The sequence below is a fragment of the Heloderma suspectum genome, chromosome 6, assembly GCF_057233095.1.
Source record: "Heloderma suspectum isolate Gila_16-S chromosome 6, 16-S_ref, whole genome shotgun sequence".
Lineage (NCBI taxonomy): Eukaryota > Metazoa > Chordata > Lepidosauria > Squamata > Helodermatidae > Heloderma > Heloderma suspectum.
In genome coordinates, this window is record NC_139463.1 from 104,045,717 (window position 1) to 104,061,477 (window position 15,761).

General features: G+C 46.1%; 2 protein-coding genes across 4 annotated transcripts in view; one reads left to right on the forward strand and one right to left on the reverse strand.

The window, feature by feature from the left end:
- Nucleotides 1-2,433: 2,433 nt before the first annotated feature.
- On the forward strand, nucleotides 2,434-4,878 carry COX6A2 (cytochrome c oxidase subunit 6A2). The gene is made up of 3 exons (XM_084805969.1): nucleotides 2,434-2,640; nucleotides 3,647-3,789; nucleotides 4,628-4,878. Exons 1-3 carry the CDS (start codon nucleotides 2,556-2,558, stop codon nucleotides 4,721-4,723), a joined length of 324 nt encoding a protein of 107 aa, XP_084662095.1. The 5' UTR covers nucleotides 2,434-2,555; the 3' UTR covers nucleotides 4,724-4,878.
- A 1,003-nt stretch (nucleotides 4,879-5,881) lies between these two features.
- The window catches only part of LOC146342232 (integrin alpha-M-like), a 62,121-nt gene continuing 52,241 nt past the window's right edge, over nucleotides 5,882-15,761 (reverse strand). For 2 of the 3 annotated variants that reach the window (XM_084805968.1, XM_084805967.1), the window contains 12 exons: nucleotides 15,332-15,405; nucleotides 13,886-14,027; nucleotides 13,666-13,779; nucleotides 12,361-12,440; nucleotides 11,729-11,812; nucleotides 9,204-9,282; nucleotides 8,492-8,599; nucleotides 7,876-7,962; nucleotides 7,593-7,706; nucleotides 7,094-7,186; nucleotides 6,754-6,864; nucleotides 5,882-6,440 (listed from right to left, as the gene is read on the reverse strand). In XM_084805968.1, the coding sequence (XP_084662094.1) occupies nucleotides 6,318-6,440; nucleotides 6,754-6,864; nucleotides 7,094-7,186; nucleotides 7,593-7,706; nucleotides 7,876-7,962; nucleotides 8,492-8,599; nucleotides 9,204-9,282; nucleotides 11,729-11,812; nucleotides 12,361-12,440; nucleotides 13,666-13,779; nucleotides 13,886-14,027; nucleotides 15,332-15,405 (1,209 nt within the window). In that variant the 3' untranslated portion in view covers nucleotides 5,882-6,317. The remainder of the gene's footprint in view (nucleotides 6,441-6,753; nucleotides 6,865-7,093; nucleotides 7,187-7,592; nucleotides 7,707-7,875; nucleotides 7,963-8,491; nucleotides 8,600-9,203; nucleotides 9,283-11,728; nucleotides 11,813-12,360; nucleotides 12,441-13,665; nucleotides 13,780-13,885; nucleotides 14,028-15,331; nucleotides 15,406-15,761) is intronic. The other variant, XR_014783928.1, reaches the window with a different exon arrangement.

Consider the following 15,761-nt stretch of genomic DNA (forward strand, 5'->3'; position numbering starts at 1 on the left):
ACGCGCGGGCCTAAGGCTGGAATCATTTCCAAAGAGCCAGAAGCCCCGATTTAGATTAGCACATTGGTTTTATAGACATTGTGACACATATGAAACGGCTCCTCCTCTCCCTCCCACGTGGGGTTGCAGTCCTCAACATTTCTTCTCCTAGCACTATTGTTTATAATACAAGAACTGGGTTATAGGGTAGCCATGATAAGGAGAGAACAGAAGAGAACAGCAGAGAACAAGATATACAACTGTATGACCTTTGACAAGATAAGGAATTCCTGTGTCTCGTCAGCTTACAACAATATATTTAAGGGAGAAAGAGCTCAGCAAGAACATGAAGCATGAGACTGCATGAGGCTACTTAGTCTGACCCCCGATATGGCTGCTACAGATGAGATCATATTTTATATGTTTAGGATGGCAGGAAGGCCCGTCCAAGTAGACATGTTGGCTTATTATAAAGATCCATAACGATGTTGTCCTCTCTGATGGTTAGAAGAACGTCTAGAAAAGGGATGTGTGTCATCCCCGTGGTCCTACTGCAGGTGAATTCGACGGCTGGATGAACAGGGTTGACGTAGTCCTTAAATATAGCTCCAAGCTTTCTTTCTTGTTGGTCTATATGGCAAATATGTCATCAGTGTATCTGCACCATACAGGTGGTTTGTGTTTGGGTTTAGTGAGGATGGTTTGTTCCACTTACCCATAAATATACTGACAGACAATGGAGCCATGTGTGTGCCCACTGCTGTGCCTTCTACTTGGAGATAATGTTGTTTGTTAAAAGTGAAATTATTACATGTAAGGACAATCATTGCTAAGGTGGTGATGGCTTCTGTGTGAGGCTGGGAGATGCTGGGAGTTGTAGTCCAACACATCTGGAGGGACCAGGTTGGGGAAGGCTGGCATAAGTGTTGTGGTTTAGACTCCCAATAAACCAGGGATCATGGGGCTCTGTTCTCTAATCTTTTTCTGTTCTGTTTTGGTCTTCAATTGTTGAATCTGCTCATAATATTTCAACTATTACCCATGGAAGGCTTTAAGAGGGTTACATGGTAGAGGAATTTTATTTGTATCTTTACATAGATCCTGTTGGTTTATAAAAACATCTGTTCAAAATGTGTTTAAGAGAAATAAAGTTTTTGCTCCCTTTGGTACCTTGCTAGGATAGGAAGGTAATAACTTAATAGGCAAGCATGTTATAAATGGGAACTGCTCACGCATCTGCTTGACTCCTGCACTTCCTCTGACTGTAGCAGAACTAGATCTCAGAACCTTCTTGCCCTGTCTTAACAGTTTAATTTGCATAGATGGAAGTTACCAAGAGGTCATAAATGTGAACAGATTTGACCAGCAGGAGCAGTAGTTGGTTTCCAAACTTGATTATTTTTTTGAGTGCAAATTCAGGGCAGAGGACAACTGGTCTTTTGTAAACCAGACATCATCAGTCACTTTGCAGCTTAGGTTTTCGTTTTGTTTTTTTAAGTCAAGCTTGATGCAAAGGGCTGATCAGCTAAAAATGTCATGCATGAATTAGATTATGGTTTTCTTGTGGAAAAATTAAAGGGCTTTAAATTCACATCAATTGTCTCTCCATGATCAGCTTTGCGCCGCCCCCCCACCCCTAAAATAACATCGGAATTTGGATGGGATAGGGTGGGGTGTGAGCTATGGGAAGAGACTATTTGGAACTGGGTGGGTTGTGGGTGAGAGTTGTCATTATGGAATGTTGTCCCTGTATGCTGCACCATGATGTCATATCATATGCACCAACTGTGATTGCTAACCACAGCACACTCTATGCTGTTTACTGATGTGCAAGCTTGCAGCTAGCAATACAAGAACTCTCGGTTCTAATAGTATAAGAAAGGGGAAGGTCTAGGATCTGATAGACAACTGAGAGAAAAGAGAATGAAAAATAAATGTGAGAGGAACATGGAGGCACAAAATTGAAGAAACCTGTACCAAACCAGCTTAGGTAGAAGTGTTGAAATTTTGGAAAGTGTGTAAGATTTCTGCCAAAATGGTCTCTCTCAAACACCACATTTCATACAGATATAAGACTCCAGTGAAATTTCAGCACAGACTTTACTATATCAGACTTTACTTGCAACATGTTCAAAGAGCCTCATTCTTACCTCAGTAATGTATCCTCCACGGTATTCCCTGCTAGATCCCCTTAGGGGACTGGGTTTTCTGAGCTTGGTTTGAGACTAGCTATAAATAGATCCCAGGAATCCAAGGGAGGGGAGGAATGGGGAGGATGGTTGTTTCCTGGGCTTCAAGCCAACCTTGGTGAGACCATGGTCCTTTGACATGTATTGGGTGACGGCCTTCTTGGAGAACGTCCAAGCTGGGTTATGTTTATCTGTCAGGTTCATTGGCCAAGCAGAGTCAGATGGGCATAACTGTCAGGTCTGGGGAGGGTGGGGTGGAGGGGATATACATGAAGGCCCTTGACACAGAAGAGCAAAGACAGAGACCAACCAGTCCAACGTGAAGGAGACAAGGCCTCCATTGTAGACACTGTCTGGCAGGGTTACTCAGCATCCTTGGCTTTCAACATGATTCCCTGGTGGAGGGCCACTCAACTGGTGGCCCGGGGCAGAAATCTAGCAACAGCTGCTGGTGGGCAGCATGGGTCAGGTGGTAAGTGATTTCAGTAATGAACAGGGCCGGTACAATACATTGTTCCTGAATTCCTTTTTTTAATACCTAGGTTGGACTACTGTTCTTACTTCATTTTTAATATATGTCTAGTTCTTTTCTGCGTTTATCTTAATGGCTCAGGGCAAAGTATGCACTTTTAAAAATACATTCAAAGACCTTTATTTTAACTTGGAGGTCATACATTATCCTCAATAATATATTTGGTTATGATGTTTTCCTGCTCATAACTCTCCTGCCATTTTTTTTTAAGTTTAAAGGTTCTTTCATTTCTTTAAAACTCAATTTTAATAATCCAACGACATTTAATTTATTGCTGGGATGTTGCCAAATGTATGTATTTATGTATCTTCTTTGATGGGGTCTCTATCGGGTGTGGAGGAGGGCCTGTCCTATGAAGATAAATACATTTTAAAGTTCCAGCACCTCCCATTATCTAGCTTCTTGAGTGCCATTCCGCCCCCCCCTCCTGCCCCAATCTGGAGTGTAGTACTCATTGCTTTCTCTCTGGGTTTGTGTTCTTGGAATGATGCCAATGGTTTGGATGCAGATTTAGGTGTGTGCAATTCGGCTGGTGAAAGACTTCTCTGGCCCCTCCAGCCCCCTGAAATGCTATGTCAGGGACCCTGCTGAATGGAGGAGAGTGAGGTGGGGGGGGGGATTCCCAAAAATCAGGTGGAGGCACCTGTGAACAGAGCCCTTCCCTCCACGGAAGGCAGAACCTGGATCCTACTGAGTGTTCTGGTGTTTGATGTATTTCCCCAGAAAAAAGGACAACACAAAACCGACCTTGAGAATGACCTTTGGCAGTTAGAGGGGACTGTGCCTACATAGGGTAGGTGCTTGGTAGTAAGAGCTGCCCTTTTGAGAGTCAAAGGTGCCAATGGCTCAGGATAATACTAGGAGGCAAGCTGCTGTCCAAAGAAAGTGGATGCCCCCCTAGTGTCATCTGCTGTGGATTAGCCTGTCTTTCCTATCTGCAATGCAGGCCGGACATGGAAGATCCTGTCCTTTGTGGTGGCACTTCCTGGAGTGGCCGTCTGCATGCTGAATGTGTGGCTGCAACAGAAAAACCACCCCCACGATCCACCCGAATTTATCCCATTTCACCATCTGCGCATCCGAACAAAGGTAAGAATATAGCAGGGGGGTCTGGTCAAGGAGGCTTGTCGTCCTGATCTACAGCTTTGGACCTGGATACCTGAAGGCATTCCTGCTTCCACGCACATTTCTGGCCCTTCTCCATGTGCTCCAGCCTCTGAATGTAGCTGGGTGGTGACTAGAGAGACCCTTCTCTTGGTAGTGATGCCCCGTCTCTGAAAGGCTGTTTGCTGGGGGTTCACCTGGTGCACCTACTTTAATGGCTTTTGGTCACCAGATAAAGACCCTTTGATTTTTCCAGGTCCTTTAAAACATCGGCCAAGTTTGAGTCTATGTCAGGGTTTAAATTGTCTGTTGTTTTACATCTTGCTCTGTTATGTTGTTTTCTTAAAAAAAAGGAAGAAGAAGATATTATTGTATTTAAACCACCTTGAAAGCAATTGTGGTTGGCAAAGGATATAACATTTAAAAAATAAAGGTAAACAAGTCAGAGCAGAGCCAGAGGGGCTTAGCAGCAACCTGGGAGGGACAGTAGCAACACCTCCAAAGTGCCATTGGAGAAAGGGGCACCCCGCCCCCAAAGGCCTCTGACCACAATCAGAGTGGGGCAGGGAAGTTGCCATTGGGTTCTGCCACCAAGTACCCTGGGATGCCAGGCACAGCTGGCTGGAGGACCGAGGGGGAAGGAGGAGGGAAAATATGCACTGTGGGTGGTGCACAGATTGTCTGTCAACCAACAGTGCATAGCTTGTCACCCATCATGGGTTAGCATGTTGAGCGAATGCACCAAGATCTGGAGAAGAGGTATAAGATGGATATATCTGTGGCAGCATTGCTCTCTCAATAGCATTCTTTCTCTCTTCTCCAGCCTTTCCCCTGGGGTGATGGAAATCACAGCTTTTTCCATAACCCTCATACGAACCCACTGCCCACAGGTTATGAAGATGGAGGCGGACACCACTGAACCACTTCTATTATCTCTCTCTCTGCTATGCGGGGAGAGGAACAGGTTTCAGTATTACTTTACTTCCTTACATAAGCACAATAAAAAGACGTTTCAATTGCTGGAGCGTCTTCTTGGTATTTAAGACTGTATTGTACTGGAAGTGGGTTGGGGAATTTTTTCAAAAGTGTCATACTTCTGTCAGGTTTTCAGTGTGATAAGAGCAATGTGGAGACAATTGAGGACTAGTGGATTATAGTACAGAATATAGCCAAGACTTCTGGGCTCAGCCTAGGGGTGTACAAAACCTCTACAAGGAATTTCTTCTGGCAGTCCTTCCTTGGTCAGCAGACGGTGGAGTCACATGAATGAGTTAACTCTTCTCCTCCATGAGAAGGCAGGCCTAAAAAATGGATATATATCCTGCCTTGAGAAGGACATTTAGCCCCTCAGTCTTTTGCTCTACCTTCTAGCTAATGGCAGGGCAACTTAGCTTGCTCCTCAGGTATCATTAGGTTTTTTTCAGTAATAATTGGTTATTACTATTACTATCACGAAGAGTCGGACACGACTGAACGACTGAACAACAACAATCTTCCCTGTCAGATTTCTGATGGTGTTGTTTGTACTGTCATACTTCCCATATTTACAGTTCCTAAGTCCCCATGTTTTAACATAAGTGCACCACATAATTATGTAAAAAAATGAAACTTCAGTTTGAACTTAAAAGTTTGCATACACGTACTAAACCCAAGATGCAACGATCTGGTCAGCCTGCCTCCACTGCTGGAACAAATGCACAGGTAACAGACTCCCACCAAATGTCCTGCCTGAGAACTGGAATCCTATAGCCAGGATCAATTTATGGAAATTAAGCTATTTGCTGATATTGACTTATTTTTGCTTCCAAGCTCTACGTATTTGAAAACCATTTCTTTCTTTTTTTCCCCACAAAAGCTGCAAGAACTGGAGGGTGGAGACTGTGATTGCTGACCTATAGGGGCAGGGACCCAATAATAATTGCCACGGAGAAGAGAGAAGGAAATATGCAAGACACTCATGCCTCATTCCTTGACCACTGAAGCTTGGTTCAATCTCCCCTCTAGTAGCTAAGATGGCACTAGACACTGCCTCTGCTCTTCATTTTGCTACACGCAAAAAGACGAAGAACTCTGGTGCTGAATATGATACAAAGATATTTTTCTCACACTAACATTTCTTCAACATATGATTGCTGTTCACCCTCCCAAGGCTACAGAGATTAGAATCCAAGATTCCGCATTATCAAAGCCATGGTAGGTGTATTTTCCTGGGAAGAAAGCACTTCTGTGTAAGAAATGATCTGCTAGTTGTATGTAAGTTATCACCTGTGACAATCCCACATGTGTACACACACTGGGAAGTCTCATTCGGGTGCAGTTTCTTGGGATGTGTGCAGTTATCACACATGTGAACTTGTGTGTTTAGTAGCAGGTCATTTCCTACCATCAGAACTCTTTGCATATAAGGAAAATGTAGCCTGAAGCAGCAGTCCTCTTGTTCAGTGCAGTGGGCCATTTGAGTGTTGTGGGCATGCCAGAAGAGATCCTAGAGAAGGCATGGAACATGGGGTTGGTTATCCTTGAGTAGCAGCTGGACTAGTGTCGATGTTGCTGCCTTGGAGAGACGCAGCCCCCTCATTGCCTCCAGCTTCTCCCTCATTCATCATCTGTTTGTACTCTCGTTTGAAGAAGCCAAGCTGGAAAGAAAGGGATAGAAAAGTCAGATGAAGACCATTCAGTGTGAGGTAATAGGTACAAGATAGAGAAAAGGCTAGTTCTGAAAGCACACCCAAGAGTAGACAAAGAATCAAGTTCAGACTAAGGGCACACACTGGGCATTCCTACTTTAGGGTGGTGACTTTTTCCCTCTGCCCTGGTTGACTCTCTTCTGATGGGCCCCAACTTGTTTGACTTGGGGGGAAAAACTACAACTCTGCATGCTGTCGCATGAGCAGAAGGCACCTTGAGTCCCCTAAAGTTCCCTTGGCAGGCATCTCTCTCAATCCTCACCTTGTACAGAGCAGCAGCCATCAGAGCAAGGAGGATGAGCCCCCCCACACTGCTACCGATAATGATGGGCAGGTAGTTGTAGGCCTCCAAGTATTCCACCACAGTCTTCGCCTATAGAGTAGGAGGGACCGAATCATGAGAGAGAATTCAGAAACCCTGACCTCATTCACCAGCTTTAATTCAGTAGAACCCACTCCTTGTTCAGAGCTACAAAAGGCAGCCAGGCATCACAACTCCCTCCCAGCTCCTTTCAACCCTAGACCACATTCCTCTTCCAGGGGAGCCAGACGTCGTGGCTCCCAGGCACAGCCAATGGGTGATACTTTGTTTTGTTTTTTACCTGGCTCTGTACAAAGCCCTCTTTTTGGGAATATTTGTTATCATTGTAGAAAATCTGTGCTGAGCTCACCAGGGTCACCGCCTTCTGCTGGGTCTGGAAGACAGACATAAGCTCAGAGGTGGGAGAATTGGTTGCCTGAAAGGTTTCACCAGGGAGGGATCCATAGGGAGCCAATGATATTTATGCAAAAATGGCTTTGTAGACACGGGGATGCAGCTGACTGTTGGCATATTTACACTAGCAACGTCTCAGTTTTATACCAATCTAACCAGCAGTCTCCCCAAATAATTCTGCAAACCATAATTTGGTGAAGGTGCTTAGAATTCTATGTTACAATCTTCATCACAGAACTACAGTTCCCCCAATTCACATGGTAGTCCTGGCTCATGATGCAACTGATTCTGGGACAGAGCACAGAAGTCTGTTAATATCTTCCAAAGGAAAGGTTTGTGTCCTTCCCACCCCTGATCTAACAAAACCCCAGCAGGGGCTTCCATACCTGGGAGACCCACTTGAAGCTGATGTCCCCCTTGATCCTGAATGTCAGTGGTTTCTGCAGCTCCAGAGATGGGATGTCACAATGGATTGTTTTACAGGCAGCCACAGAGCAGTCCTGGAAGAAGGTGGAAGGATATATTGGGTCAGGTCATTGGAGTGCTGAGGCTGAGTATGGATACCCTTTGACCTAGAAGGCCATCCTACTAGGTCACCATTCACCAAGAACCATCCAGTCTAGCTGCTTTTAAAATGAGGCTGTTGACTTTACAGTGGAGTATACTCACCAGAACAGAATGCTTACTTAGTTGCTTCACAAAATCCTTGGACCCTGGAGTCTCTTTTTCAGGGACACAAGATGCCAGGTGGATCAGCTGGGGAAAGGGAGAGAGAATCAGACATTCATATAGGGTTATGTGGGGCCTAATTCCTCAGCAATCCAGTACTTTAGGCTTGAGGAAAAGATCATGGGAGCTCTCCCTAGGTAATTCATATCTTTCCACCAAGGAAAGCTAAGCAAGCCTGTTGGTTTGAGGCTCAGGCTATATGCAGAAGATAACACAGGTCAATTAACACAGTTCAACTATACTGAGACTGAATGGCAGGCTAAAGAGCAGTAAAAGCCTGGCATCTCTCATGCCTATGGGTAGAGTGTAATTCTAAACCTTATTTAGTTATTGTGAGCATGGATCCAGAAGATTGGCAAGAATGGAAGAATTGCCTTGCTGGATCACACCAAAGGGCCAGCTGGTCCGCAGTCTGTCTCTAGCAGTGGCCAGCCTGATGCTCCTGGAAAACTCATAAGCAGACCATGATAGCCATCATCTGCTCCTTGACCCCAGCCCATAGAGGGGAGGCTTCTGAACATTCTAATCACATCTACGTGGCCTCAGCAGGGTATACCTCGGAGGGCATGTCCAGAGATGCATTCCAAACCAATATGCCGTTCAGTTGCACAGGAAACCGAAACTTCACTGAGACAGGAACTTTTCGCTGATATGTGTTCTTCACCTGAACAAGCAGAGATCCTGTGTAAGTGTGAACAGAAGCTCAGCATTCCTAGCACTCAGTTGGTCCACTCTTAGCTCTAACTAAGTGACATGATTTTCCCTGCTTCCAATTGTGTACTATACCACCACGCCAGAAGTGCAGGTGCTGTGCAGATGTGCCCTGCTCTCACGCAATTTGACGCAAAGTCCTGAACCGCTTACAGCAGGGGTGTTGAACGTCTTTCAGCCTGAGGGCCAAATTCCATTTCAGAGAAGCTCTTTGGGGTCTGCATTTCAGTGATGGGCAGGGCTGAAAGCAAAAGGGGCAGTACCCCAAATACCAGCATAAAGGCTTAAAGCTCTTGCTGTCAGTAACTAGGCATTAGGAGAGGCATTTCAGCCTTTTAAAATGGGGGGAAACTGCATAAAAGCCAGGAAAACAGCAAACGATGGGAAGTCAGGGGAAAGGGGAGGGCCAGGAGAAGGGGCATGACTATCTAGGGAAACCCGGAGGACTGGATTGGGACCCCGGTCTCAGGTTCTGCACCCCTGCCCTACAGCTTGATACATACACACTGCTTACCTGTTCCATGTCCTTAATCCCAAGTGCTCCACATCCCCCTCACCTCATATTGATGTTCCACAAGCTCATTTCTATCTTCCTGGCCAGCAGAAAAATTGACATACTTGGTTGACTCATCAATACTGAAAGAAAAAAGGTGAGGGTCTGTGTAATCAACCAGTCACTCTAGGTTTACTTTAATGCATCCCAGTGGTCATTTGGTAATTCAATACATTCTTATGGTAATTCAAAAGGATCCAGTACTTTTCCTGTGGCCATGTCATTCATTTTAGTATGTGCCCTGAGACACATGTATTCTGCCAGAACCAAGACAACTGAATAAGGCTGCAGTCCTATATCCACTGAATTCAATAGGACTTACATCTGAGCAGACACGTATAGGACTGTGCTATAATACACATGCTTAAAAGGTAAAGGTAAAGGTGTCCCCAACCAGTCGTGTCCGACTCTAGGGTGAGGTGCTCATCCCCGTTTCTAAGCCGAAGAGCCAGCGCTGTCCGAAGACGCTTCTGTGGTCATGTGGCCGGCATGATTGAACACCGAGGTGCATGGAACGCTGTTACCTTTCTCGCCGAGGTGGTACCTATTTATCTACTTGCAAGTTCTTGCTTTCGAACTGCTAGGTTGGCAGGAGCTGGGACTGAAGACGGGAGCTCACTCCGTCACGCAGCACTCGGGTCTCGAACTGCTGACCTGCCAACCTTCCAGTCTGCAGTTTAGCGTCTTAACCACTGAGCCACCGCGGTCCCCTTAGACATGCTTAGGACTACACTATAGGACTGCTCTGTAGGGCAACAGCCAAAAACACAAACTTTTGGCCAGTTACTCTGGGGTCAAATAAATCAGAAGTGGCAAAAGGCCAAAAGATTGAAATTCATTAAACTAGAAGTAGTCCCCAATAATTCATTAAACAGAAGTAAATGAGAAAAATCCTATTTACATATGCAGAATGAATTTGTCGAGGAAGATTAGGATAGAAACCAATTTGCAAACAGATAAATAGAGAAGCAAGTAAGGGTGCAATCCTGTGCAAATAGGTGGCTGCCTCTGAACTTGGAGGCCTATCCAACACAGGGCAGGAGAAGCATGGAGGGGATTGTTCCCTCTGCGCTTCTCCTGCCCTGCATTTTTGGCTACACAGCCGATTGTGGCTGTCTAGCCGCAGAAGATTTTGGCCACCTAATGCGAAAATTTTGGCCACCTAATGCAAAGAGAAAACTCTCTGGAAAAGACCCTGATGCTGGGAAAGACTGAAGGCAAAAGGAGAAGGGGACGGCAGAGGGTGAGATGGCTAGATAGCATCACTGATGCAATGAATATGGACTTGAGCACACTCCGGGAGAGAGCGGAGGACAGGAAGACCTGGCGTGCTATGGTCCATGGGGTCACAAAGAGTCAGACACGACTGAACAACAACAACTGCCGCTGAATGGCTGAGTGGGGAGGAGGCTGCCGCACAACACATTGCATGTGTCATACCAGCATTTCTGCTCTCCCCACCCCAGAACACCCTCCGGGAACACCCCATTTTGGCTGCTCACTCTTGTGAGTGTGGAGCACAGGGCTTTTCAGCACTGCCTGTGAGGCAGCGCAGAAGTGGGGGAAGGCTGGTTCTCCGGGAACCGACCTTGGAGCATGGGCTCTGAGGTCGGTTCCCAGAAAACCAGATATCCTATGGCTGTCTAGCCACTGACTAGCGGCCATAGAATTGCTCCCTAAATATATTAGATCAATTTTAACAACTTGTTAAGGGATTAATAAGAACTGGATTAATCAAAACAACTAGTGGGCTCCATTTTCCCCTTAACTATGTTCAGTAAAGGAGGGAAGAAAGGGCAGAAAACATCCAGCCTCTTAAGCAGACAGAAGGAGCCAGAGCGCAATAAAAAAACCAATTGCAGTGAAGAAGGGTGTGGAGCTGGGTGGGGTCTCTGTTACAGAGGAACTCAGCTGTGCTGGCCCTCCATACACGTGTAACTGTGGTTGGTATTTTCATTAACATTAACATGACACCTTGGGTGAAAAATTCATTTTGTTCTCTATCTCTGTGTTATTTTACAATTAGTATACTAATCCATATGTTAGGGGGTTGGTATACTAACTATAGGTGCAATCCTTAGCATGGCTGGCTGGGGAATGCTGGGAGTTATAGGACTTTTTTCTGCCTAACCTGCAAGGGATTGCACCCTAAGCCATTTTTCTGTGGTAAAAAGCCATGAACTTTCTTCATCCTAATTGTTTACAGTCTGCAGAGGTGAAACAGAGGGAGGCTGAAGTGAGCAGAAAGTTAATAATTCTGGAAGACTAAGAACTTCTTTCTCAGTGATGCATTTAGTGGGTGAAATTTATAGATCCACCATGAAACATAGGCCCCAAATAATCAGCAAAGGTGGGTAGCTAGAATTCCTTCTTCATACAGAGGAATTACCTCAGGAAAACTATGCTAGGCAACAGTCTAAAGAGAACAACCTGTTGAGTATGTAGACAAGTCCTCTGACAGTGAATAGGAAGGGGAAAGAGGGCCAGGCAGGGGGATGCTTTGGCCCCAGAATACTTGCAGTCACGTACACGTTGACGAAAACATATACCGCATATTTAACGGGCAGCTTTGCTTGGTGAACCATGTCCTGTGTGATGGGGCCATTGTTTTCACTGGAAAAAGGAGAAATAGCCTGAGTGAAGTGCATCAGAAAATATATCACATATGCCACTGTCCCACCATGCACTGCTAAGCATACTGTTGTCCCACACCAATGCCCTGCTATACAGTACATTTCATCATCTGTCATTAAAGCGTGAGAACCTCACCACAGGGAAGCTGCACTTCTCTGGATCCCAAGGCACATCTACACAATAGTTTGCTTCCAGACTTGGTCATACATAGAGCAGACCCACAGAAATCAATGGCCCTTAAGTTAGTCATGAGCCTTGAACTCATGACTAGCTTAAGTCCCACTGATTTCAGCTTGTCTGCTGTAATATGAGTAAGTCTGGAACCTACCGTATACATTTCCGGTTGCAATTCTATATCACCTGACAGTAAGCCCCACTGTATTCAATGGGACTTGCTTCTGAGTAGACTTCTATAGGATTTCACTGCAAACTAGTATGAAATTGGCTTAGTCATTATGGCTTCTGATCTGAAACTAGTTTAAGATGTCATGTAGGAACACCCCCACGTCAGGCACAGTATGCCTTACCTGCCGGCTGTGGCATTGATCTGTACCATATCCCCCAGATCTGCTTCCTGGGAGATGGAAAAGGTGGTAATGAAGATAACCTGAAACAGAAGAAGATGCAATACATGTGTGAGAGGGCAGCAGAAGGCTAAGGTAGATTTACACTTCAAATTTAACCCAGTTTTAAACTCCAGTGATAATTGTCACTCTGGGCTTCTCCCAGAGAACCTTGGCAACCATAGACTTTGGAGGGAGCTGGGGCTTCTCTGTCAGATCTCTAGCCTCCTCAGAGAACTACGATTCCCAGCACTGAACAACAGCCTCTCCTGCAAGTCAGAAGCAAGTCCCTAAAGCCCCTGGAAAGACCAAGAGTTCAAGGCTCACTGACCTTGCTGTCCTTCATCCTAGGATTGTGGAAGCTAATGTTTTCCAGAGTTCTAATGGAATAGGCCCACTTCCTCACCCTAAGAGGAAGCCATCCTGTGTTTCCACAAGTCACTGCTTTGCCTGCCGATTGAAAGGAAGCAAGTAGGGACAGAACAGTGATACATGCAGAGAAGCAACTGACAGCCTCTTCTGAAGGCAGCTAACTCTGCTGCTTCTCTGCGTCAGGAATGAGATAATCACACACTATGCAGATGTGATGGAATTACTAACTCCTGAAGATGGCTGACTGAAAGGAGAGAAGGCTAGAGCACTAACTCATGCAGAGATGCAGTGGCAGCTCCCTCTGTGGGTTGGGGCATTGGGTTCTACTTATTCCCATGACACACACTAGCAGTTCTCTCATGATTTACTCACTGTGCCTTACACAGTGTAGGGATGACTGGCAAAGTAGTGTTATCATCACCCATGGGTGGAGCTTACTATTTCCCGCAAGAGATCTGCAGTCACCCAGGACATGAGGCTGTTAATGCCCTGGAATTCCTTGTCAATGTTAGACAGGAACTGTCTCAGCACAACAACCACTGAATCCCTTGAAGGGCAGGCTACATCAGGAGGTGGAACTGAAGGGGATACAAGATGGCAGGATTTGATGTCTGACTGATGCAACGCGACTTTTAAGAGTGCGGGCCCTGGCACACAGGGTGGGTGCCATTGATGCTCTGCTCCAGGCAGCAACGTGTGTTGGGTGGCCCTGGCTCCTTCTTGAGTCTGTAAACAAACCAAAACCTCTTGGTTTGGTGACAGACTGCACGCAATGGACAGACCTTGTCGGCATCATAGGAACATGTTTGGATGGGGGGAGTTGTCTACCCCTTTAAACTGAGGATGTGTAATATGATGGCCAAGCCACCCCCAGCCAAGTTAGTAGAAGGACTTTACCTCAGCCCTGCTCCGGAAGATGGGGTGATTGATGTCACAGATGGTGATCCTCACAGGGTTTTCCTCTGGGGCAGGGACGGAGGCACATTTAATGACCACATACTTCCTGCTGGACTGAGCAGTGGGGGAACCAAATTGTGCAACTGATTAATGACCCCCTCTTGGGGCACCTCCCACTCCTTGCTCCCTGACACCTCTAGTTCCCCTGTGCCTCTCATACCTGCAGTACTGTGAACTTGCGGTAGGACAGTGCTGAAGGGTATAAGAAGCTCAGGGTGGTGCGGTAGGAATCCTCTCCATCATTCCGGATGAAGACCGTGGCATTCAGCTCAGGGGTCAGGCCCACTACCAGGGTGTGCAGGCTGAAGAAAAGGGGGAGAGGGCCTTTCATATACCTCCAAAAATAATTCTTGGGGCTCAGTTCTGCCTGGAAGCCATTCCCTCTGACCTGGAGACTATGGAGATCCAGCCCAGATATACAGAGGCCCTCCGTGAGGAGGAGAAAGCAGTCTACACATGTTCAACTTTCTTTATTGCTGCTTCATGTATTCCAGGATGAGCCCGGGAATCAAGGATGTTCTATACCTTGGCTCAAACTAAGCCTTGAACAAAGGCTATTAGCAAAGAGCTGGCACCTTTTCAGCTTGGTGGCCTCAGCTGAAATATTGTCATGTAATACTACGAATAGCATGTCTGTTCACAAATTGGCTGGTGTGGTGGGGTGTGTGTGATGTGGTGGTGGTGGTGGTGGGAGGCGGTCACAGAACACCTATTTCACAGAAGCAAAATGGTAAGAGACAAGACACCAGCAAAAGAAACTGAATTCGAGGGGTCTGTGCCCCAGAACACAAAACCACTCTGAATCCACAATGTTCTGCTCCAACAAAACAATAATTTCATAGAAATGTGAACTGGTGAGGCTAAAAGACAAGTAATTTGACAAGTAAACAAAACACAGACACACACAGACACACACACACGGCATCCCTTTGCTCTCTTCTGCCATCCCAGTGCCCATGCTGGCTCCCCCCAGTCCGTGTTGGCCCCCACCGCCCAAGCCCCCTAGGCTTCCCAGAACCCCACACTGCCCTTTCTAGCCAACCCCTGCACTGGCTGCTGTAACCCCCACCCACCCCGCCCACCCCATACCCAACTTACCAGGCAGCAGAGACAGGGGTTCTTTTTCTTTCTTTTTCTCTTTCAGGTAGGCAAGAGTGCTTTAAAGTGAAGCACTGGCTTCCATCCATCCCCTTTACTTTTTAAGTATGTCTCTGGCCCCACAAGGTGCTCAGAGGGATTCATGGGAAATACAGATGGCAGCAGCTGGAGGCACTCACTTCTCTTTGAAGGGATACTAGCCATCAGTAACTTTTTTTAAAAAATTGTTTAAAAATTGGAGGGCTGGGTACATCAGCAGCACCACTGGAGCTGCCCATGGGCACACTGATGCCTTCAGGCATTACGTTGCTGACCCCAGGTCTGGACTCTGCTGTGAACATCCTAGTGTGGTGTCCTGGTAATGCCACAAGCATTCTGCCCTGCAGTGTTGTAAATGCTGAAGCCACGAGCACCAAGAATTCACCAGAACTTTGCCAATCTGAGGGTAAGCAAGCCTGGGCAAATTTCACTGGGCTAAGGGGATAGGATGAAGAAAATAACAGCTTACCCTGAGAAATTGAAGGAGATTTTTAATTCATCTTTACAGACTCCATCTTTGCCACAATTCTTTTCAAACGGCAGCTGAAAAGAGATGAGGGGACGGGTGCAGAGAGAATGTCAGCCTTAGGGGGCAGGTGAGAATTCTGAAATTATATCAGAGCTTTTAATGAATCAAATATTTTCTTCAGTTTCTCTGTAGATTTTGATACCAAAATGTACGTATTCATTTTTCACATTTCTCAAGGGAGCTTGGGTTGGCATGCAGACTTTCCTCCTTATTTTATTTTCACAACAACTGTGTCAGGTAGATAATCTTGAGAGATTGTGATTGGGTCAAAGTCACCCAATGAGTTTCAAGGATGAGTGGAAATTTTGAACTCGGATCTTTTTGGTACAACAGTATCCACTGCGCCATACTGGCAGCCAATTACACGTAA

What these genes read in the sequence shown, in the direction of transcription:
- COX6A2 (XM_084805969.1), top strand. Translation starts at nt 2,556, where the DNA reads ATGATTCCCTGGTGGAGGGCCACTCAACTGGTGGCCCGGGGCAGAAAT. An exon ending in TGGGCAGCATGGGTCAGGTG is followed by an intron (nt 2,641 to 3,646) that starts GTAAGTGATTTC and finishes TCTGCAATGCAG; the next exon opens with GCCGGACATGGAAGATCCTG. An exon ending in ATCTGCGCATCCGAACAAAG is followed by an intron (nt 3,790 to 4,627) that starts GTAAGAATATAG and finishes TCTCTTCTCCAG; the next exon opens with CCTTTCCCCTGGGGTGATGG.